This window comes from Henckelia pumila, chromosome 4 (genome assembly GCF_033568475.1).
Source record: "Henckelia pumila isolate YLH828 chromosome 4, ASM3356847v2, whole genome shotgun sequence".
In the NCBI taxonomy this organism is placed as follows: Eukaryota; Viridiplantae; Streptophyta; class Magnoliopsida; order Lamiales; family Gesneriaceae; genus Henckelia; species Henckelia pumila.
The window spans coordinates 147,866,668-147,890,311 of record NC_133123.1 but is presented as its reverse complement, the minus strand read 5'-3'; the positions used below and the strand labels follow the sequence as shown (position 1 = coordinate 147,890,311).

Genomic DNA, 23,644 nt, shown 5'->3' with positions numbered 1-23,644 from the left:
GAAGATGATCTGGTATTATTCACGGATGCCAGTGACGAATGGTGGGCTGTAGTCCTTACCAAGATCACCCCGGATGGAGAAATACCATGCAGATACTGTAGCGGTCTTTTTTCAGAATCTGAGGCCATCAGATGGCATATCAACGAGAAGGAATTCTATGCAGTTAAAAGGGATTTTGAAAAATGACCATTATTTTTACTTGCTAAAAAATTCACGCTAAAGGTTGATAACACCCAGGTAAAAGCTTTCTTAAGAAATAAGATTGAATCCAAACCTGAGAAATCTAGGTTATTAAGATGGCAAGCATTATGTCAAAATTATATTTTTGATATTGTTATTATTAAATCTCATGAAAATATTCTTGCAGATTTCTTAACAAGAGATGGAAGGCAGTGACGTGGATTCCATCATGAAAATGCAGAGGCATCTCAGGGAACACCTTGGGTTGCTTCAAACCGAGTTCAACCAGTTAGTCATTAATGCTGAAATGGCTGGCAGGTTACAACAAGCCGATCGGATCAAAGTATCTAATCGTATTACTGGATGTATGCAAGCTCAAACTCAACTATGGGCTGCTATTCAAGGGCCAATTGTTAAGGCTATAGAGAAACCATTGGTTTCTTATAAACATGATATGTTAAAACCATTGGTTTTACAAGAAGAAAAATTACAGCCACTGGTTGTAGAACAAAAGGTTGAGGATTCCAAAACCCAAGAAACAAGTGCTAATCTATCATCAGCTTTTGATGAATTGGATGAAGCAACAATTGATGAGAAAAACTCATCAAGTCAACCCTTCGCCTCTGGGGTAAAAGAGGAAGAGATCAATCTTAGGCCCAACACTGACAAGGGTAAATCTAATATTGATACTAATCCAGCTATTATTTCTCCATTCCAGGTTTATCAACAAAGGTGGAAGAAATTAAAGACAAGGAGTGAAATCAATCCGAAAACTTGCAGGGTTGATGTTGCAGGAATATATCCAAGGGTTTGGCTAAAAAACAATGTCAATCCTAAGGATGTAAAGCTCTGGTATGAATTTGGGGCTTTGGCCTCAGTTTATACAACGTCGCCAAGCTTCCCGGAGATATCACAGTTACCAAAATGGATCCATGAAGCAGTTCAAGAAACATGGGCAAATAATGATCATTTGTCCAGAGGAAATGTGCTAGAATTATATTTCTTCAGTGCAGCTCCAGAACCAACAGGGAGAGGATCACACGAACCCTTTCATTTCATCAAGCTAAGGAGACCTGATTTGACGAGCCATAAATTTATCAAGGATCCTAAAGCTGAAGAAATACCCTTGGTGTCCACTTTTGGAGAAAATGAAATCTCAACCAGAAGGGCATGGGGTATTTGGGTCTGTCTCACCGAGATGGACAAAGTCAAATTTTCGTTCAAATTCTACCAAAATTCTGTGAATGGATCGTTCCTGTTAAACACAATGACAGGAAAAACTACGGCTTTCGCAGAAGAACTCTTCGAAAAGAAGAGAAACTTTTTGTGGAACAACAAGCTGCCGGGGAGTAAAGAAACTCGTCGAAAATTTTGTAACATGACTCACATAGGAAGATGGTCAGAGGTTATCTGCCCAGAATGTCCTGATCAAAAGGAGCCAGAGTTCGGAAAAACATTCAGACCCCGAACGGATTGAAAAGATTTTTCCGAGACAAGCAAAGGTGGACAGGGACCACCAAAGATGCGTTTTTTCAGGGGACCACTGCAAAAGCAGAAGATGCCCCGACAAGAATAAAGAAGACATGTGAGGAGTATAGAGCCAAAAGAAAAAGGACGACATGTGACTCCTCCACCAACAAACGATGCCATCAATAATGGCATAACAGGACAAGGTGGATAACAGGTGATTCATCCACTAGCTAAAATGCCATTAATAATGGCATAGAAGGACAAGACAAACAACTGTAAGATTCCCTGAAGTTTCTCGGTGAAACGAGTCGAACCTCAGCTATAAATGCAAGCGTTCAAGGAAGCTGAAGATATCGATCATTCCTTTCAGTTTTCTTACAAATAAATTGTTGTAAAATTTCTCTTTCTATTGTATTAATTTTTCTTTTATGTATTTGAAGAACAAGGCTACTATGAGTAGCTAAACAAGTTGTCTTCCATTCTTCAAAGGAGTTGATTTATGTAATAATATTATGTCTGAATAATGTTTTTAAAGTCTCTTGTTCTTTCATGCTCATATTTTATACTTAAATTCATATACCATACGCCTTAAGGTAGAAAACGAATTAAGGCTGTGCTGGGTGTCGTTGAAGGAGTTTGTGCAGAAACCATCTGTTGCGACTGCGTGGTTGGAGTGTGAGGAGCACTTCGTAAAACTCGGCAGGTATGACCCGACGACACTATGGTCAAAGAGGTTTTTGAATTTAATTCATCTTACGGAAGCATGTTGGACCCTAATCCAAAGTATATCGGCTGGAAACCTTGCGTAACCGATAGTTCGGCTTAGCCTGAACTGGTTCGATAGGTAAAACAATGACACGTACAAAGGATTAAATGCTAAACACTTTATTAAGATAAATTTGGGGACCACTAGGGAGTTGAAACAAAGAAATTGGAGTGTAGGGAGTTAAGAGAAAGAAATGTTTGGGTTTGGGGATTTTAAAATAATTTGCCCAAAAATAAGTGATTTAAAAATATTCTTCATAGAGCACACGATATAATCATTTGAAGATGAAAATAAATAAATAAAAATTCATATTCTTTTTATGATTAATATTATTTAGTGGTATTAATTTACGGCACAGATGACCGAAAAATTGGTATTGGATTAATATTATGTCATTATAATAATTATGATTATAATAGTTCATATTATTATTGTTTTTTTATGTAAAAAAAAATGTTTGGAAAGAAAATATAATTTTACTTCAAATTATTTTATTTCTCGAGATGGTTAATTTGTACGCATGGGCTGAACACCGCCCATTTGATTAAAAATTTTACCCTGATTTCAGTGAGATGAGCCCATTAACCAAATGCATTTATAATTTCGATCGAATGATTTATAGGAAATGAGAGTTTTATTGGGCTTATCATTCTTTATTTACATTATAAATACTAAAGAAGTCAATTTTTTTTTTTTGCGAAAAGTAAATAAACAAATAAAATTTGGTTCAAGTAAAAATAATGAGGAGTCATGGAGTGAAATGCATTTTAATATCTGTTGATATTAGAAGTATTTAAAAAAGTTCTCATTAAACAGATATAAATCTCTATTTGATCTTTAATATGTTGCGGTTATTGTTTTTATTTTTAATTGTTTGGTTTTTTTTACTTTGGTTTTCAGGTTTATTGAATCTTGTACTTGGCTATGTTGTTTATGGAAAAAAAGGAGGTAGCTAAACTTGATTTAGAATGGTTTTGCGCAATAAAAAAAAACATGAAAAGTGTGGACATTTTGTTAATTAGATTCGATTTAGTTTATATGTCATTCCTATAATTTAATAAATTTATATTAATGATAAATTAATATGCTCATTTAATTATCAATCCGTATAGTTTTATTCTTAATAATTAATATTATATAGGACATTTTTCTTAAAATTAGTTTAGGGTTTCCAATTTCTATAGACATACTAACAAAACATTTTTATTAAAATGTTTTTTTACAAAATTTTTACAAAGAGTTTCAAGGATTGTTTTAAGAATAAACATATGTTTGGATAACAATTCTATATAAAAATGGTTTTGTTGTTGATGAGATGTTTGATTATTCTAAAAACATCAAAAAAATATCTCTCAATCTTTAAAAAAACAATATTTGGAACACTTTTCTAAAAATGTTACACAAAATTCTTACTTAAACAAATACTTTAATTTTTTCCACTTTTAAAATGATAAAAATATTTTTAAAGTAATTGTCCAAACGAAACCTTAAATTAAAAAAATTATATTTGACTAATGAATTATCTCATACAATATATTAAATTTGGATCTAATAGAGATAAATCAGTAACATTATCAGTATCGTGATCATTTTTTTATATCCTCAAAACGCATCATATTTTTTTCAGTAGCATGGAGAAGTAAATTAAATTAATAAAAATAAAATTTCTAAAAATACTCATTAAAAATAAGGAAAATTTTAAATTATATTTTTTTAACAAGAATATCTAGAAATAATCGAATTAATTAATAATCACACAGCACATGAAAAGAATGAAAAGAGATATCACAGCAGAACTTAAATATATTTGCATGGGTTATTTGTGCGGAGGAATTATTGCCAGGCTCAGTTCACGCATGCAATTGAAATAGTGATTGATTTTGAAAGAGAAAAAAAGAAAATACAGATTAATATTCGATGGCCGTAATTTATCATAAAATACCAACAAAATTAAATATGGTGGTGTCATGTCATTTGAATGCTTTCAAACAAAATAGTACACCAACTATAGAAAAGAGAGTGGGGGAAATGTCCAATCAATTTTGAAAATAAAAGGACGATTTTTCTATCCTACCTTGGCCCCATTATTTTAACAAAAATAATATCATCATCAAAATATAATACGATATTACATGATAACCTATAATATATAGTTACATACATCGTGATATTTAATACGGCCGACATCATAATAAAGGGGATCGGAGGAAATATATTAATTTACATATAATTAATTTCTAAATTAATCGCATATCAGCTACATTATATATTACTCCCTAATAAAACAATATTATGCAAGTACTACATTTCAAACATGCATAAAACACATGATGATCGATCTCAAGAAAAATGCCACCACCAAAAAAAAAAAAAAAACACACAATTACATAAACAAATATAATTACAGAAAATAACGATCATGATCTGCAACCCACCATGAAAGGATCCATATTATATCCTAATATTTTGATAAATTTCAAGGTTGAAAAAACTTATCACCACACCTGCATTTCCAAGAAAGAAGATAGTAGCTATCGTCCTCTCTGCTGCGGGACAATTTTGCTTCCATGTTTTTGTTTTTGTTTTTGTTTTTGTTATCGTTGTTCCGGTGAGGTGGGATCACTAGCGTCGCCTCACACGGCCTGCAGTTCATGCATTTGTCCACGCTGCAAGCCGGCGGCCTCGATCCCAGGATCGTCTTCTTCATTTGCTCGTCAACATTCTTCGATTTTTCGTCCATTAATCCATTAATCCCACCTGCGCCTGAGATTTATTCGTATGTCAATCGAGTGAGTCCATCGTCTCAGACACAGGTCTGAACAAAAAATAATATGTACATGCACCCACACATGATATAACATTTTGTTACGTATTAAATCGTCGATTTTTTAAACTTATATAATGAAATTACCTGATATAGAAGGGAGCAAAGTGAGAGAAAAAAAGAAGAAGATGACCAAGAGTGATAAACTGAGAGATAGATGATAGTTTGATGATAGAGCAGCCATCCCACAAAATTCAGACAGCAAATGAAAGGAAGGGAAGCTAGCTAACATATGTGCATGCTAACATAAGATTATAATATTTATTTATTTATTAATATTAAGGGAAAAAATGTGGATAGGAAAGTGAATTATTTTTTTTTTATACAGACAAGGTGAAGCATTGTAAACAGAGGAAGGGACATGAGTGGTACAGTGTTGTGATTTCATTGGGTTTAGGATGACATCTCACACAGAAAATAATGTTTTGGTTTCTCCTTTTGGGAAAATGTTGCGTTTCATCACTGTGGTATGGGGGGAAAGTTTGAAATGACCTTTTCAGAATCTTGCGCCACTACAATTTTCATTTATTTTACTACGGAAAATTAAAAAGAAAAAAATTTAAAATTGAAGAAGAAATTATATTTTTGGGGTGTGGTGTGTCTCGTTGTTGGAACAAAACAAAAAAGTTTGTGAAAAGTATTATGATTCTTGAAAAGAGAAAAATAAAAATAAAAAATGAGTGAACATTAAATTAATTAAACTATATATCTCCATGATGATTACTAACAACTTTCTTGGGGAAATGGACTTTTCTTTCCGGAGGACATGAAGTCAATGATATGCATTAGTTCAAGTTGATTGTGGACTTCGTTTGTTTTGTTCTTGAATGTTGATTGAATAGTTGGAACTTATGTAAAGATTGAAAATAGGAAAATCTATGTTGAAGGGGATCGCGGATGGTTTTTATGTTACGATTTTCTCAATCTCTTGTTTCTAAACTTGAACGAACAAATATGCAGATGAAAATCGAGTAATATTATCTCCAATCATTGAGTGATTTGCAAGTATTCTGAAGATGATTTGTATATATAAGAACCTCAAATGCTTGTATTTATAGACAATATCGTACCATCAATGAGTACATTGAGAGCGTGATAGGTATATGTACAAAAGTCTAATGAGCCTACGCATATATACATCTCTACGGTATTCGCCAATGCAAAGTTAATCATTTCTCCCCTTATATATGATCCTGATCCTTGATATATATATGGGCTACAATATGATTTTGTCAAATTCAAATCTTTCTAACATTTTGTGAATTGTTAGACATGAAATGCATATGTTTTCCTATATTAAGAAAAATTTCCGATAATTAGACAAGTTTTATGATTTCGTTTTCAGCTGTCATTACAAGAAACCAAAAGAGGTGGGAGCAATTCCATTCTTGAAAAAGAAAAAAAAAACACACACAGACCCTTTGTTAGATTTCACAGTGGCAACCTCTGCAGTAGTACTCCAGCCTGTAAAAAAAAAAAAAGAAAAAGGTTTAGTAGTTCAACTGAAACTAAAGCAAAGCATTTTCACGTACCCACTTTTACCACAGTAATTAACATGGAGATTTAAGTAGAAGATTTGGAGAATCCAAAAGCGCCTATTTGCAACGACTGTAGAAACACGCTTTCAACGTCATTTATCAGTTATCTTTCCTCCCCGCTGTTGCGTGCAGTTTCCATTTCAGAGAATACTGAGCCTCCCCTCTTGTGACTAAAGCTTTCGTGACTATGTTCTTCATTAGGACCAAAAATAAAATAAACTTGTGCATTTTCCCATTAATTAAACATAATACTCCCGGTGGAACATAGACTAGTGTTCGTTCACTCCAAAACAAGCGGAGTGGCCTACGGGACGAATAATAGTTATCAAATCCAACATTTACTGATGTTTTACGGTTAAAACAGTTGGATCGCGGCAGCAAGGAACAAGTAAAACTTATGCAAAGCAAGATAGCTAGGACTGCAAAAGGGCTTGTTGCTGCTAAATAAGTAGCATCCCAGATGACTAATAGTCTACTTGAGACATGTCTCAAGATTTGTCTCCAGGACCTTGCATGAGGGAGTGAGTCCATCGCCTCAAGCCCAGGTCTAAGAGAGGATCCAAAAAAATACATAAACTATTATTAGTTTATGTGTGCAATAAAATTTTTTAAATGTCGTGATTTTTCCAAAAATATATATATATATATATATATTGTCGGAAGTTCTCATCACATCGCATGATAATTAATACAGAACAACTCTTGGGTTTCAAAACTTTTACCACTTTTTTTCATTGTTGATTCTCGGATTTCATCGACTTACATGTTATTTTTATATTTTTTTCTCTAATTTTTCTGATTTTTTTAGGAATGTATGTGATATTTTTTTATTCGTTAGCATGATTAGATACAATGTAAGAAATTTCTTCAACTAATGCATTAATTTTCTTGACTTTCGTATATTGTCAAATAATTGATGTTTTTGCTGTTAAAATAACAAAATATTATTTAAATGATTATTTATAACATTTTAGTTTTATTACTTAATGTCATTATAAAGTTTTTGAATATTATATGAATAAAATTATAAAATTTTGCATATTTAATTTTCAAAAACTATCTTTAATAATTTTTAAAAAGTTGGAAAAAAATTATTGTTAAGTTCGACTCAGGCCCTAAAAATCATAGGTACGACACTGTTTGTCTCGCAGTTCTAAAACTCAGAAATCAAATTCTTAAGATATTCGTGCGAACATCTCAATTTTTAAAAAACAATATATATATATATATATTATATGTTACGGTCCATGCGAAACATGCGAAACATCACCGTTTCGCTACATAGCACCACCTTATGTTTTCCACTGCCCTGCAGAGGATCCGTGTCCTCCAAAGTACATTTACACATATACAGATTCTGTGTTATAACTTACAAACTTCCGATAAACAATTTTCCTTCCTAGTTGTATTTTGTATGTGAAACCAATTATTTAATCGTTTTGTTATTAAAAAACGAAGAAAAGGGGAAAACGAAGAAGAAAAAGAGAGAGCATATCTCTCTTTGTGCAGACTGTTCAGTTAAAATCGATAAAACTTGTGGTTACGTTATAATGGATTACACATTGCCCTTAAAATTATCGAATTATTATAAATGCACTTTTGAAATATTTTTCTTCAAATAAAAAATAATAATTTTATTATTTCAAAACAAATGTGTAAGAGGTGGCATACCGTATCATATCGAAAAACGCATATCGTATACCGTAACGAAAATTATGATATATGAAAATTTTATACCGATACCGTACCAAAAATTTCGGTATACCGATTTTCGATATACCGAAAATTCGGTATCTATAACTAGCATACCGATTATACCAAAATTTTACGGTATACCGAGATTTCGGTACGGTATCGGTATATACCGTTTTATATCGAAAAAAAATCCTTATATTTTTAAAAACTTATTGTTTAAAAATATTATATATTTTTAAATTTTTATATAATATTTTGGTATACCGGTATATACCGAAATTTTTAAATTTCATATCGTACCGTATCAAAAAATTCGGCATTGTTACCGTACCGTACCGAAATCTTCGGTATACCAAAAATTCAGAAAATTCGACATTTTTTTCGGTATAGTACCTTCGATATACTGGAAATTCGGTATTTTTTTCCACCTATATTAACGAGTAATTCAATGTGTACATGCATGTAACATTTTCTTTATTGGGTTTCCGTATTTTGCCCAAATTCTATCGACACCAATTGAATATTCATTCATGCACTGATTTTTTTTGGCCCATTATTTGTACTCGGTACTCTTTGAGTTATAGAATGATTTCTTTTGCCCATAATTTGTACAATAAGTTTTTTGTTTTAAAAAAAGAAATTTATAGTTATTTCTGTTGAAAATATATATAAATATATATTATTATTTATTGTTGAATGTTGAAGGTTGAAAGTTGAAAATTGAGTTGTAAAATATTGAAAATTAGTGTGTGATGATGTAATTAATGATGTATTAATTTTTGACTAATCTCCAATTGAGATCTATAAATAGGTCTCTCCATTTGTGTAGAAAAACACAATTGTGAAGAGAGAAAAATTTTATAAAGTGTAGAATTAGATAAATTTTGAGTTTTTGAGTTTTTACTTTTTACCGTAAATTTTTACTTTTTCACAACACGTTATCAGCACGATCGCTCGAAGATTCTCTATATTTTCCGACGCTCCAAAATACAAGAAGAAGTCAAAAATATTCAACAAGTAAGAATTTTTATTTTACTGTTTATATATTTTTTGTGTATATATTAATATATAATATCATGTTATGAAAAAAAAAATAAGTTTTTTTTCAAAACTTGTTATAAATCCTGGGAGGATGTTAAGACGACATCCCACACTCCCGGTAAGGGATACGACAAGTATAAAAGCCTCTAAGGTTTTTAAACAATAACGTGATATATATTTATTATGTATATATATTAACTATATTAATATATAATTTCATGTTATTATATAAAAGGTTGTCTATGACACTGACCTTATAATAACGTGATATGATATATATTATTGTGTATTTATATACTAACCATATTTGTATAATCTCATGTTATTATATAAAAGGTTGTCTACGACACCGATCTTATAATAATGTGATATGATATACTATACCTGACTTTATACTAACTATATTGGTATAATTTCACAACATTATATAAAAGGCTGTCTACGACACTGACCTTATAATAATGTGATATGATATACATAATTATTTAATTATGATTATCATTATATGCATTACATGATTATCACGAATTTTTATTCAACACATACTCAATTTTTTCTTTACCCCCAACGGTCACAAACGGTAACAAAACGGCTAGTTTTTGCCCTATAAATATGTTCACTCAAACTCATTTTCAATCACACCAAATTCATTCTTTCTCTCAAAATATTTTATCCTCGGTTTTTTCGAAGATGGAGATGATGACATTTATAAGGATATTTTTCATAACGACTATGATCATCATGCTCACGAGTCTTTTACTCACCAGCGATTTTCCAACACATATTTTTTCTCTATTTGTATACGCACTTGTAATTTACGTTCTTCCATTATTTTGTATTGTCATATTTATGGAAATTAACTAATAAAATTCATTGTTATTTTCTAGTACCACCATGTCGAACTTGGCGAAACTCGAATTCATTGCACTTGATATAACCGGAAAGAATTATATGCCATGGACCCTCGATGTAGAAATGCATCTCGAGTCATTGGGTCTTAACGAAACTATCAAAGAAAATAACATATCATCCTCACAAGATAAAGCAAAAGCGATGATATTTTTACGCAGACATCTTGATGAGGGGTTGAAATGTGAATATTTGACCGAAAAAGACCCAATGATTTTGTGGAAAGGGTTAAAAGAACGTTTTGAGCATATACGGGAAGTTATACTTCCGACCGCACGAGATGAATGGAATACTTTAAGATTCCAAGATTTTAAAAAGATGAGTGATTATAATTCTGCGATGTATCGAATTGTCTCACAGCTGAAATTTTGTGGGCATAATATTACTGAGATGGAAATGCTTGAAAAGACATTTTCCACATTCCACGCATCAAATATAACTCTACAACAGCAATATAGAGTGCGTGGATTTTCAAGATACTCAGAACTCATCGCATGTTTACTCGTGGCGGAAAAGAATAATGAATTGCTCATGAGAAATCATCAGTCCAGACCTACTGGTTCAACGGCATTTCCTGAAGCAAATGTCGTAAGTAAAAATGAAAACCAAAATCAAAGATATAGACAAGATTTTGGTCGAGGTCGTGGACGAGGACGTGGGCGTAGAAATGATCGCGGTCGTGGTCGAGGCCGTGGATTTGAAAATAAAAGAGATAGTTATTTCAATAACTCATCTCAAAGGAACGTCACGAACCACCCACAAAAGAGGCAGCATGATAATACGGCTGAAAATGAAAATCATCCAAAAAGAACTGAGAGTGTTTGTTATAGATGTGGCACTCCAGGACATTGGTCAAGAACTTGTCGAGCCCCTGAGCATCTGTGTAAGCTCTATAAAGATTCAATAAAGGGGAAAGAAAAAGAGACCAATTTTACTGAAAACATTGACCATGCAAGTGGTTCAATGAATTTAGATGCTGCCTACTTTTTGAATGATTTCGAAGATATTGATTAAATGTACTGGTGGGAAAAGAATGTAACAATGTAATTTTTATTTTATAAAACATATTATATTTTGCATGTATTGTTTGCATGTATCTTTCTTAATTCATTTTATTGCATATTGTTTTTGAAGATCATTATGGAAAATGCTATGATCAAAGATGGAAATAATGCACTGGAAGTTTGCATACCAGATAGTGGTACAACGCACACTATCCTCAGAAATGAAAAATATTTCTTGGAATTAAAACCAACAAAAACAATGGTGAATACAATATCAGGTCCTGTAGACTTGATTGAAGGATGTGGCAAAGCACAATTTTTGTTACCTAATGGTACAAAATTTTTGATAAATAGTGCTTTATATTCACCACGATCACAAAGAAATTTGTTGAGTTTTAATGATATATATTCTCATGGTTATGATACGGAAACAATAACCGAAGGAAATGAGAAATATATGTGTCTTACTACATATAAATCAGGAAAGAAATATGTAGTTGAGAAATTATCAATGCTCCCTACTGGATTGCATTATACACATATAAGTCCAATCGAATCAAATATGGTTATTGGAAATTCTTCAATACTAACAAATTGACATGATCGATTGGGACATCCTGGTTCAATAATGATGCGAAGGATTATAGAAAATACAAGTGGTCATCCACTGAAAGACCAGAAGATCTTTCAGAATAATAAGTTTCAGTGTAAGGCATGTTCTCTGGGGAAACTTATTATAAGACCATCACCAGCTAAAATCCAAAAGGAATCACCCATATTTCTTGAACGTATTCAAGGTGATATTTGTGGGCCAATTCATCCACCATGTGGACCATTTCGATACTTTATGGTATTGATCGATGCCTCTAGCAGATGGTCACATGTATGTTTATTGTCCACTCGGAATGTGGCATTTGCAAAATTGATGGCTCAAATAATAAAATTGCGGAATCAATTTCCCGAATATACGATCAAGAAAATAAGACTTGATAATGCTGGAGAATTTACTTCCCAGACTTTTAACGACTATTGTATGTCGATGGGAATTACTGTTGAACATCCTGTAGCTCATGTTCATACACAAAATGGATTAGCTGAATCATTGATTAAACGTCTGCAGTTGATTGCTAGACCAATGATTATGAGAACGAAACTTCCTATTTCTATATGGGGACATGCAATTTTACATGCTGCTGCATTGATTCGCATCAGGTCAAGTGCATATCATAAACACTCCCCATTGCAGCTTGTATTTGGCAAAGAACCAGATATTTCTCATTTGAGAATTTTTGGATGTATGGTGTATGTGCCTATTGCACCACCTCAAAGAACAAAAATGGGACCTCAAAGAAAGAATGGTATTTATATCGGCTATGATATTCCATCAATCATTAGATATCTTGAGGCTCAGACAGGCGATGTGTTTACAGCACGGTTTGCTGATTGTCATTTTGATGAAAATAACTTCCCAATGTTAGGGGGAGAAAAGAAACACATCGAAAAAGAAATCACATGGTATGTACCATCATTATTACATTTGGATCCTAGAACTAAACAATGTGATAAAGATGTACAGCAAATTGTGCATTTGCAAAGAATAGCAAATCAAATGCCAGATGCATTTGCAGACACAAAAGGGGTAACAAAATCATATATACCTGCTGTAAATGCCCCTGCTCGAGTTGAAATTCCAAAGAAACAAAATGAAGACATTCATGATGTCATAAAACGCCTGAAGCGTGGAAGGCCAATCGGTTCAAAGGATAAAAATCCTCGGAAAAGAAAATACATAGAGAAAAATGATGATCAGAAAATAGAAAATGGTGTTCCAGAAGAAACACACGATGATGAAAATATTTTGTCAGAACCACAAACTGACGAGAATCATGAAATCTCTATCAATTATATTAATACTGGAAAAATATGGAACCGAAAGAATGTACAAGATATTGATGAGATATTTTCGTACAATGTGGCATGTGACATCGTAAATGAAGATAATGAACCAAAATCTTTTGGTGAATGCAAAACTCGAAAGGATTGGTCAAAATGGAAAGATGCCATCCAGGTTGAATTAAATTCGCTAAATAAACGTAGTGTTTTTGGACCTATAGTCCTTACACCTAAAGGTATTAAACCTGTTGGGTACAAATGGGTTTTTATTCGAAAGAGAAATGAGAAAAATGAAATAGTGAGATATAAAGCTCGACTTGTTGCACAAGGTTTTTCTCAAAGACCTGGAATTGATTATGAAGAAACATATTCTCCTGTTATGGATGCAATTACGTTTCGGTATTTGATCAGTTTAGCAGTGTCTGAAAACTTGGACATGCGTCTAATGGATGTTGTTACAGCTTATTTATACGGATCACTTGATAGTGATATATACATGAAAATCCCTGAAGGATTTAAGATGCTAGAAGCACAAAGTTCAGAACCCAGAGAATTTTATTCTGTGAAATTACAAAGATCATTGTATGGATTAAAGCAATCCGGCCGAATGTGGTATAATCGGCTAAGTGAACACTTGATGAAAAAGGGATATGTAAATGATCCAATATGCCCTTGTGTTTTCATCAAGAAAACAACATCGGGATGCGTGATTATTGCTGTATATGTTGATGATTTAAACATCATTGGAACGAATAAAGAAATTCAAGAAGTGATGTTATACTTGAAGGAAGAATTTGAAATGAAAGACCTTGGAAAAACCAAGTATTGTCTTGGTTTACAAATTGAACAAAAAGAATGTGGAATTTTTGTTCACCAGTCTAATTATACAGAGAAGGTCCTTAAACGTTTCAATATGGATCAATCAAATCCTTTAAGTACTCCAATGGTTGTCAGATCATTGAATATAGAAAAGGATCCATTTCGTCCATGTGAAGATGATGAAGTTGTTCTTGGTCCTGAAGTACCATATCTAAGTGCCATTGGTGCCCTTATGTATCTTGCAAATTGCACTAGACCAGACATATCTTTTGCAGTAAATTTATTGGCAAGATTCAGTTCATGTCCAACGAAGAGGCACTGGAACGGAATTAAACATATATTCCGTTATTTACGAGGAACGACGGATTTGGGACTTTTGTATCCAAAAGATACAAATCAGAGAATAATTGGTTATGCTGATGCTGGATACTTATCTGATCCACATAAGGCACGTTCCCAAACCGGATATGTATTTACTCGTGGAGGCACTGCAATCTCTTGGCGATCACAGAAACAAACACTTGTTACAACTTCATCAAATCATGCCGAGATTATTGCACTACATGAAGCAAGCCGTGAATGTGTCTGGCTTAAATCAATGACTCGGCATATCCAAACTTCTTGTGGATTATCAGTGGACAAGAATCCAATCACACTGTATGAAGATAATGCCGCATGTGTTGCCCAAATGAAAGAAGGATACATCAAAAGTGACAGAACTAAACATATTCCTCCTAAATTCTTTGCATACACTCAAGAGCTGGAGAAGAATAAAGATATTGATATCTGTTACATTCAATCAAGTGAGAACTCATCCGATCTCTTCACAAAGGCACTTCCCACGGCGATATTCAGAAAACACATTTATAATATTGGGATGCGCAATCTACGAAATATGTGAAGAATCATTCATGTTGACATCAGGGGGAGTTTACGTGGCTGCACTTTTTTTTCCTTACTATGGTTTTTGTCCCAATGGGTTTTTCCTAGTAAGGTTTTTAACGAGGCAGTATACAACACGTAATGGAGATAGTCATTCTATCATGATCATCATCACAAGGGGGAGTGTTGAAAATATATATAAATATATATTATTATTTATTGTTGAATGTTGAAGGTTGAAAGTTGAAAATTGAGTTGTAAAATATTGAAAATTAGTGTGTGATGATGTAATTAATGATGTATTAATTTTTGACTAATCTCCAATTGAGATCTATAAATAGGTCTCTCCATTTGTGTAGAAAAACACAATTGTGAAGAGAGAAAAATTTTATAAAGTGTAGAATTTGATAAATTTTGAGTTTTTGAGTTTTTACTTTTTACCGTAAATTTTTACTTTTTCACAACAATTTCAATTTTTTTGATTACATTTTTGTATGGAACATTTCTCAGACGTCTCATGTTCGAACCCAAATTACGGTATCACGTTAATCCGGCGATTTGGTTCCAAATTATATATTATTTGGTAAGATTTTAGCTAGAGTTTCATATATTCAACTAGAGTAATCACTATCTACTGAAAGGTTCTCTTGCATGCATGCTCCAGTTTTCAAATCATCAGGAGCAGAAGAGCATTATAAAATTAATGTTAAAGTCTTGAAGAAATAGAAATGAAGGGCTTAAGTTAATATAGTAGGTGATTATAAAGAGAGGACAAAAAGGAAAGTCACATTTCTTGTTATGCAACTTGTAAGTTTTTTTAATTTCTTGTTTTTTTTTTTTCACTTTATAGTCTTAGTCCACTATTTATTTATTTTTTTCATTTTCAGCCCACTTTCATATTGGAGTAATTGATGCTAATGCGTGCAATGTCACGTTGACACTTCACTTAAAAATAATTGAAATTGAAATTGAAATTAATAAAAGGTGCAAATTAATTAGTATATTGTATGCTATATGTATATAAAATGACCAATAACATGATGACAATGCTTGGAAAACAAACGAAATGACAAAAAATGAGAAGCGTGAAAGTTATAAGACCAAAAACATACTTCTTCGTTAAAACATACTTACGTTTAAATCTCAAGGGAAAAAACTTAAATTCAGTAAAAGTGAAAATCGGGGGGAAATTACTTCGGATGTGATTTTCAGTATCAGCAAAAACCAAGAATCAAAATATTAAATATCAGGTATAATAAAAGCAAAAAATATGTTAATAATTAACTTTTGATCCCCTGCAACCTACGGTGCATGGATCTGTGAGCGACCACTAAAATTCAATAGTGAAAAAACTCAGTAGGGAGTTTTAGTGGTGCAAAAAAATAATAAAAAAAATCACTCGCACACAAATTTTCTGCACCCGTGCAAAGATCATTTCTGTAATAAAATTTTGATCCCTGCACCATAGTGATTAAAAGGTGAACCTATAAAAGAGTTAAACATTCTATATCTTTTACACCTTTGAAAATTTTTTATATGAAAATGATAATCTGGAGTTAAGATTCCAATGCATGTAGATGAAACGTAATATCAGAAAATGACACCAACCTACTTACATTACAAAAATTGCAATTGTCGTAATTAAAAGGTGAACCTACAATAGAGTTTTTTTTTTTTTTTGAACATTCTATATCTTTTACACCTTTGAAAATTTTTTATATGAAAATGATCATCTGGAGTTAGATTCCAATGCATGTAGATGAAACGTAATATAAGAAAATGACACCAACCAACTTACATTACGTTACAAAAATTGCAATTGTCGTTAAATTAATTAAACACTTCGTAATTAATGGGAAATTAATATTGTTAATTTGAAGGTAGCATTAGAACTTTATGGAGCTTAGATAGGATTGCACGATGATTAATCAAGAAATTCTTGAAAAGAATACAATAAAAGCATAAAAGTCAGAAGAAGAGAAATATGCAATACATCGGAGACCAAAGGGAAGACAAAAAAAATTAAGAAAATTATTTATATTATATATATATATATATTTAATTATTTTGTAACATGAAGTTCTCGAATTTATACACCCCAAAAACTGGAGATTTCAGAGCTAATTAAATCTTGTTCCTGCATTTACAAAATGGTGGAGAAAATCCAAGAACCACTTCTTTTCTGTTTTTCCCATCATTTTTCTGTACAAGAATATAATTCTTCGAAAACCAAATTTTTTTTTAAAAAAAAAAAAGAAAAAAAAAAAGAGAAAATATACATGAATCCAAACCAATCAAATTGAGTCAATACGAATATTCCATCCTCTGGAAACGATTCTTGAGAATCCCACTGTACAAAGCCACCCGATTCGCAGGCATCATATTATTTCTCCCGCAAGGAATATTTCTCTCAATTTCACCCACTTTCTTCCCGAATTTCCCATTCCAGTCCCTTGTTGAATCCAGCTGCTTTTTCACATCCTCTGCAAATCGAACCCTTTTCCTCCTTCTCCCATCCCCCCTCCTCCTCTTCCCACCTACACATGCAAATCAATTCTGGATTAATTGAATCATGAAATTAAACATCAATTTTAAAAAAAAAAACCCATATATATCTGCGTTTACCTGGGGATAAACAAGGTTTCAGAGCTTGTTTTTCATGGACATGATGGATTCTGGGAATGGGGTAATATCTTTCCTGGAAAAGATTGAAGATGATTATGGTGCCAGCGGAGGCAGCCATGGCTGTGGCCAGGACTAGAGCTTGAGAAGTCAACATTTTTAGTCCACAGACCCAAACAATTTGCTGGAATTGTAATGTATGGGGGCCTAACACCCTTTTTCTTATTTTTTTCTGAATATCAAAATCTTGTGGGGTTTGTTTGAGAGTTGGTATTTTTGTCGACAATTATTTCTTTATACATATATATGTATATATATTGTTTGCCTATGGTTTAGAGTGTTTGGTGGGGTAGTTTATCATTTTCTTTCTATTTTTAGCATTTTTTTTTAAAAAAAACATACTTTTATTTATTATATATTTACAAGCCAACCATTTCTCTCGTTTAGTATCCAAAAATAAATCCTCGAGCTAACGTAATATCTTGCAAATCCACCAACTTGAATACCTTTTGGAGACTTAAGCCAGTATTTGATTATCTCATCTCACGGATCAAACAATGTATAGGATTATAAGGGGACACGTATACGGCAAATCAAAATTTCCTTTTTGGTGAATTAATGAGAAGAAACAGTCTGGAAAGAGACCATCCAGTCATGGTCTTCATGCGTGTGTGCCGAAGGTTATTTCCAGAGTTACGTATGATATTGTTACATGTGGCGTATGTGTCATCTTTCGTAGAGTGTTGGATCATATTTCTTTGGTTCTTTCTAGTTCCCTTACTTTTTGTGTCGTGTCCTTTCCCCCTTCTTCCATTTTGTTTAGGCTAATCAAATGAGAGGCAACGAGTTTATAATATACTATATTAGACAAAATAATATCGATGTTTCTTGTTTCGAGTGATAAAGAGTTCGAGTATCTTTAGAACGAGATCTCGAGTTCGAGTCTCATGAGTGCGTAGAAAGAACTATATGAAGAGAACTTGTTATGAACCGGATAGGATTCCCACTTTCTATTTGTCTAAGCCCCTACAAAGGACAATGGGTCCAAGATTCTTATTTCGTGTAGGAGAAAATACCAGGCAAAAATTGAATTCTTGTATCAAAGGGACAAAATCACAAATGTAAGCAAACGATAATATACACGCGTAGATTTTTTATGCCATATTTTTCTATTATTATATATATTTATCAGAATTCAGATATATGAGGTTTTAAATGCGAATTTAATCCATACTTCAGCATAACAAAAATACATGATAAAAAAATGCAAAAGTAAGATGAAAACTCGAGGTGCAAAAACTGAAAACTTGCTATTCAACACACATCGGGATTCAGTCACAAGCCTATGATAAAGATCAGAAACAGTTAAACAACAACTCGAAACACCAAAATCAACGCAACATTCCTGCGGAAGTAAAGCAGGATATCCGCAGAATAGCACACAAAAACGACGGTTTTATTCGCAGGAAATAATAAAAGTTCCTCGCTCGTTAAGATGACAAAATATATGCATGGCATTGTTGCACATCTTAGGTGGTAAGGATAGGCGGGAGGTAATCAGACTTTGTACCGAGGACGCGTGCTTTGGTATCAGGGAAGAATTCGGTTCCAGGAAGCTCTGTGATATCGCCTTCACTGGCGATACCGACGGGGTAGCGGAGCAAGTGACCAGGAAGATCCCTTTCAAGCTCTTCACTAGAGTAGAGATCCCAATACTTGTCAGCTATCTCATTCACTTTCAAAGCGCATTCCTCGCTTCCCGGATGAAGAAACATCTCGTCCAGCATGCCCAAATGCTCGTACCATAGTGCCATTCGGAAACCATGGATTTGGCCTCTTGCCGGCTTCCTGGAAGCTAAATGATAGGGTTGGTAGGCTCCCATGGCTATCTCTGAATCCCTGGCACCATCCATTGATCTTTGGTTGATGTTGGCTGATCCAATTATTATGTATTCATCGTCAACTGCAAGGCAAAAAAGATTATCAGAAACCTGTAAGAATCAGTTTATGGAGAGATTCAAACATCAAGCCAGAATTATAACAAACCTATCATCATCTTGGCATGTACGTATATCATAAAACGGCGAGCCTCCTGTGCTTTGAGATAATTTGAATCAGATTCCGGTTGTTCGGAAGGCTCATATTCGCCACTTTTCTTGACCTCTCTATTCCCAAGGCAGAAGAACGTTAAGTAATTTCGAGGGTCCTCCTCAATCCCTTTAGCTTGAAGGGCTTGAACTATGTCTTTATACATCATCTCCATTGTTCTCCTCTGCCAATCTAAGATAGCCTGAACAGATGCACTCTCTGGAATCCCTTCAGGCCACATAGGAACAACAATGTACACGGTGAACCTTTCTCCAGCCTCAATCTTACTAACAATCTTCAAAGAAAGTTCCTTAGGAATGAGATGCAGAGCTCCAATATCTTCGACCTTAATATCATGGCTATCCCAGCCAAAACAGCTTCCAAGAAAATACTGATTTTCAATGTAAATAAAATCTTTGGCCCGACGTATGGCATGAATATATGCATCTTGAATGCTCCTGTCAATTATATTATCTTTTCCACTAACCAGACCTGCTTTGGCAGCATCTTCTGGTGTTTCAGGGAATCCAAAGGCCGCCCCACCATCAATAGATCTGAACAACTGAACATTCCACGTCTCTTGATCATCAGGGTATGTAGCTGGCGATGGAGGAATAATAACATCCTCCAGATCTCTAAAGTTGAGTAATATATCCTTCCCACCTTGCTTCTTCCATCTCTGTTCAAAATTAAAGAGAACATCCCACGCAATTGGCCCTTCCAACCGAGAATGAATATCATGCCAGGGTTCCCTTGGTCCACCTTTTGTTATTACAGCTCCAGTATAATTAGGCTGATGAAAATCATCGTGATGGGCGGTGTCTAGCGTCCTGAAAAGTGAATGGAAGGGAGTGTCGTATCTCCCATCACAAAGATCAATACCCCCAACAAAACTCACAATTCTCCTCCTCTCCTCCTCTCCATTAGGCAAACTGCTATCCACCACAACAATCTTCTGATGATGAGTGAACATGGTAGAAATTTGCAAATCTTGAACAAAGCTTCCGCCATCATCTGGATTACGAGGGCACAGCACACAATGCACTTCCGTCCCTTGGAAGTAATGTTCGGTTTCTTCATCATGGGTAGCCATCAAACCATCTTTTTTCAGCAGACCAACAGAAGTTCTATCATCCCAAACAAGCATAATAACCTTCACGCCTTCACTTGCTTTCTTCTTAAGCAACTCACCCAGAGTCGTATCACCTCCTTCCTTTTGCCTCCTAGAGTCTCGTATCAATGGTATTTCCGTGTAGACTGACCATCCAGTGATGTAGATTAAATGTTTTGCATTGGTAATCGCATCAAAAACATCTTCCCAGCATCTGTGGGGCTCGTAATAATTTCCCCCAGATAGAGGGATCTTCGGAATAAATTGGTCCGGCACATGAGCATCCTGGTATAAAGAAACCCGACAAGCTTTTCTCTGCGCGAAGAACGTATATGGAACCCCAGGATATTTGGAACTTTTAATTCCACGAGCCCAGTTACGATCTCGAGTCACATCAAAAAACTGCAACTTTACATGGATCTTAGAACCTTCACTTATAGGATTCTTGTCATTGTCCAATATCTCGACCCACTTATCCACTTCTTCTCCTTCCATAAGCTCAGGAACAGGTACATAAGCTCTTCCGATTAAAGTGGCACCAATGGGATTGTCGTCTTTGACAGTGAATATCACATTTGATGCCATATGTGCACAGTAAATATGAAAAGACTCGTACCACCTAGGGTTGTTAGGTTCGTGTTCAATGATTTTTGTTCTCCCAACTCTAGCTTTTTCTAAATCAATAGTTGCATAAATTTTTTGAGTTCCTTTGCCAAAACCAATCTTTTCCTCAAAGTTCTCCTTAAACTGATTTAAACATTAACCAATGAGAAACATTAATATTGATCAATAATCAACACAACAGTCAATATGGTAAACAGCAACTCAGGAAAAAGTTAATGAAAATGTTAATAGTTTCATCAAATATCAGTATAACTATTGAAACGACCAGGCCTGTAGAGCTGATATCATTCCAAATTGATTGTCAAATTCGGATACAGTTCACTGGTTGTTGATCACGGTAACCAGGCAGTCAACTTATATTGATCATACATCCTCCTTTGAATTACCAGTCGTGTTACGGAGTCAAGAAATACCCAATCCCAACTCCCAATTTATATTTCATAAAGAATTTAAGACAGATGGAGTTTCAATGAGATCGAGATTTTCGGGGCGGTTATACTTATACTCAGAACCACTCTATCATTCTGGACAAAATAAATTCAGAAATTCAAGTTCTTGACTATCAACAAGGAACATATATATCCGCTACATATCCAGATACATAAAGAGCATTAAGAAGGGGTGCACACTCCTGATAGGTGTAAAAAAGTAACGAATTTATAATCTGCAAGCTCTATAAAGTCCTTGAACAATTGCAGTAATGTTGATGATTGCTACAGAGACTCGAAAAAGAAACAAAAGAACTTTCAATAATACAGTCGAAGAAATATTGTGTCAATCTGATCAATGACTTATTTGAAAAGATCAAACACAAATTTGCTCGGCAAGTTTAATTGAGCTAAAGCATCATCATTACCTAGGATTTTCTAAAAAGTATAAAGATGTGGAATTTTCACCAGTACGAATGCACATTCCCTTTAAATTATTGCATAATGAATAACTGTTTCAGCTGATGAAAAACAATTAACCAATGAAGGAGGTGGAACTTCATATTTACCACAAGCACAGGGTTACAGATCGGCCGAAAAATTCAATTTTGCATGAACCATACAACTATAGAGACCAATTAGAGACCATATCAAGCTTTGGTGCCATGAGAGCTTGGTCAACATCAAGTTCGAGCAAAGTCAACAAAATTCAAACAGCAACCATACCCAAAAATTCAAAATGATCAAAACTCTATAGATCCTGAGGGCGTCAAATCAAACTATCAAATGCTTCACAAGATCCCATCTCCATCTCACGAATTCCACAAGCAAATGGCATATAACTAAACTTATATGAATAAAAGTCAAATCTTTACAAGAACAGAGCCAACCCACATGAAAAAAAATGTAAAAACACTGAAATCCAAGGAAAAAGGTCAAAGATTTTAACCAAATGAACAATCATTTTGTACCTTGCTGAAAAAATTACCACCCCCTCCACTTCCCAGACTATCCACTTCATAGATCGTCACATGGAGAGTCCCATGAAGTAAAATCTGAGCCATTTTCTTTCACCTGAAACTCAAAACAAAGCAAGATGTCCCGCATCATTTTCCAGGCTAACCATAACATATAAAACCATTTCCTAGTCAAAATCAAGAAAAAATAGAACCTTCAAACATGAGTTATTTTTTTAATTTTTACAACGGAAGAAGATCTTAAAACCTTGCAAAATGGGAAATTAGCAGAAGGGTTTTGTCAGGCCAAAAAACTGAATTCGATCCGATTATTACCGCGTGCAGAAGTTGGACAGAACTCCGAGAAAATGGATTGTTTTTATGCAGAGCAGTACGCGGCTCGATTTAGCAAAGAGAAAGGATATTCTATTATTTTTTATATTAATAATAATTATTTTACTAATATATTGAGGCCCGGATCTCTATGATATATCCAAAATTGGTATGATATGCATTGAAGATCATTTTTTAAATTTTATAGTTAATTATATTTATTGATTAGTTTATTAGTTAAAACTTTTTATAAACCTAGGCTCCATTTGGTAGACATTATTATTAATTTATGTATAATTTATTTGATTCAATCTCACGTTCTTTTCGCCATATTATTTATTTACCTATTCATTATTAATTTAACATCAATCAAATCATTAATAATTTTTCTTAATCAATCAAATCATTGAATTTAAATTATTATATTATTTATTATAAATAATATTATTTTATATTTTATT

The 23,644-nt window shown here is 33.6% G+C and overlaps 3 protein-coding genes across 5 annotated transcripts; all 3 read right to left on the bottom strand.

Moving 5' to 3' along the window:
* Positions 1–4,716: 4,716 nt before the first annotated feature.
* Positions 4,717–5,456, bottom strand: LOC140867785 (EPIDERMAL PATTERNING FACTOR-like protein 8). Its single transcript, XM_073272847.1, has 2 exons — positions 5,328–5,456; positions 4,717–5,179 (listed from the first exon to the last, which is right to left on the bottom strand). The coding sequence occupies exons 1-2, from the start codon at positions 5,422–5,424 to the stop codon at positions 4,893–4,895; spliced, it is 384 nt and encodes a 127-aa protein (XP_073128948.1). The 5' UTR covers positions 5,425–5,456; the 3' UTR covers positions 4,717–4,892.
* Positions 5,457–17,043: 11,587 nt separating this feature from the next.
* On the bottom strand, positions 17,044–17,907 carry LOC140867416 (uncharacterized). Its single transcript, XM_073272484.1, has 2 exons — positions 17,647–17,907; positions 17,044–17,558 (listed from the first exon to the last, which is right to left on the bottom strand). Exons 1-2 carry the CDS (start codon positions 17,798–17,800, stop codon positions 17,326–17,328), a joined length of 387 nt encoding a protein of 128 aa, XP_073128585.1. The 5' UTR covers positions 17,801–17,907; the 3' UTR covers positions 17,044–17,325.
* A 997-nt stretch (positions 17,908–18,904) lies between these two features.
* LOC140860139 (phospholipase D alpha 1) lies at positions 18,905–23,304 on the bottom strand. 3 transcript variants are annotated; one of them, XM_073262968.1, is made up of 4 exons: positions 23,187–23,304; positions 22,866–22,968; positions 19,690–21,589; positions 18,905–19,606 (listed from the first exon to the last, which is right to left on the bottom strand). In XM_073262968.1, the coding sequence occupies exons 2-4, from the start codon at positions 22,956–22,958 to the stop codon at positions 19,173–19,175; spliced, it is 2,427 nt and encodes an 808-aa protein (XP_073119069.1). In that variant the 5' UTR covers positions 22,959–22,968; positions 23,187–23,304; the 3' UTR covers positions 18,905–19,172. The 3 variants fall into 3 exon arrangements, with proteins under 3 accessions (XP_073119069.1, XP_073119067.1, XP_073119070.1); XM_073262966.1 differs by having other exon boundaries at positions 23,119–23,265; XM_073262969.1 differs by having other exon boundaries at positions 23,066–23,199.
* Positions 23,305–23,644: the final 340 nt, after the last annotated feature.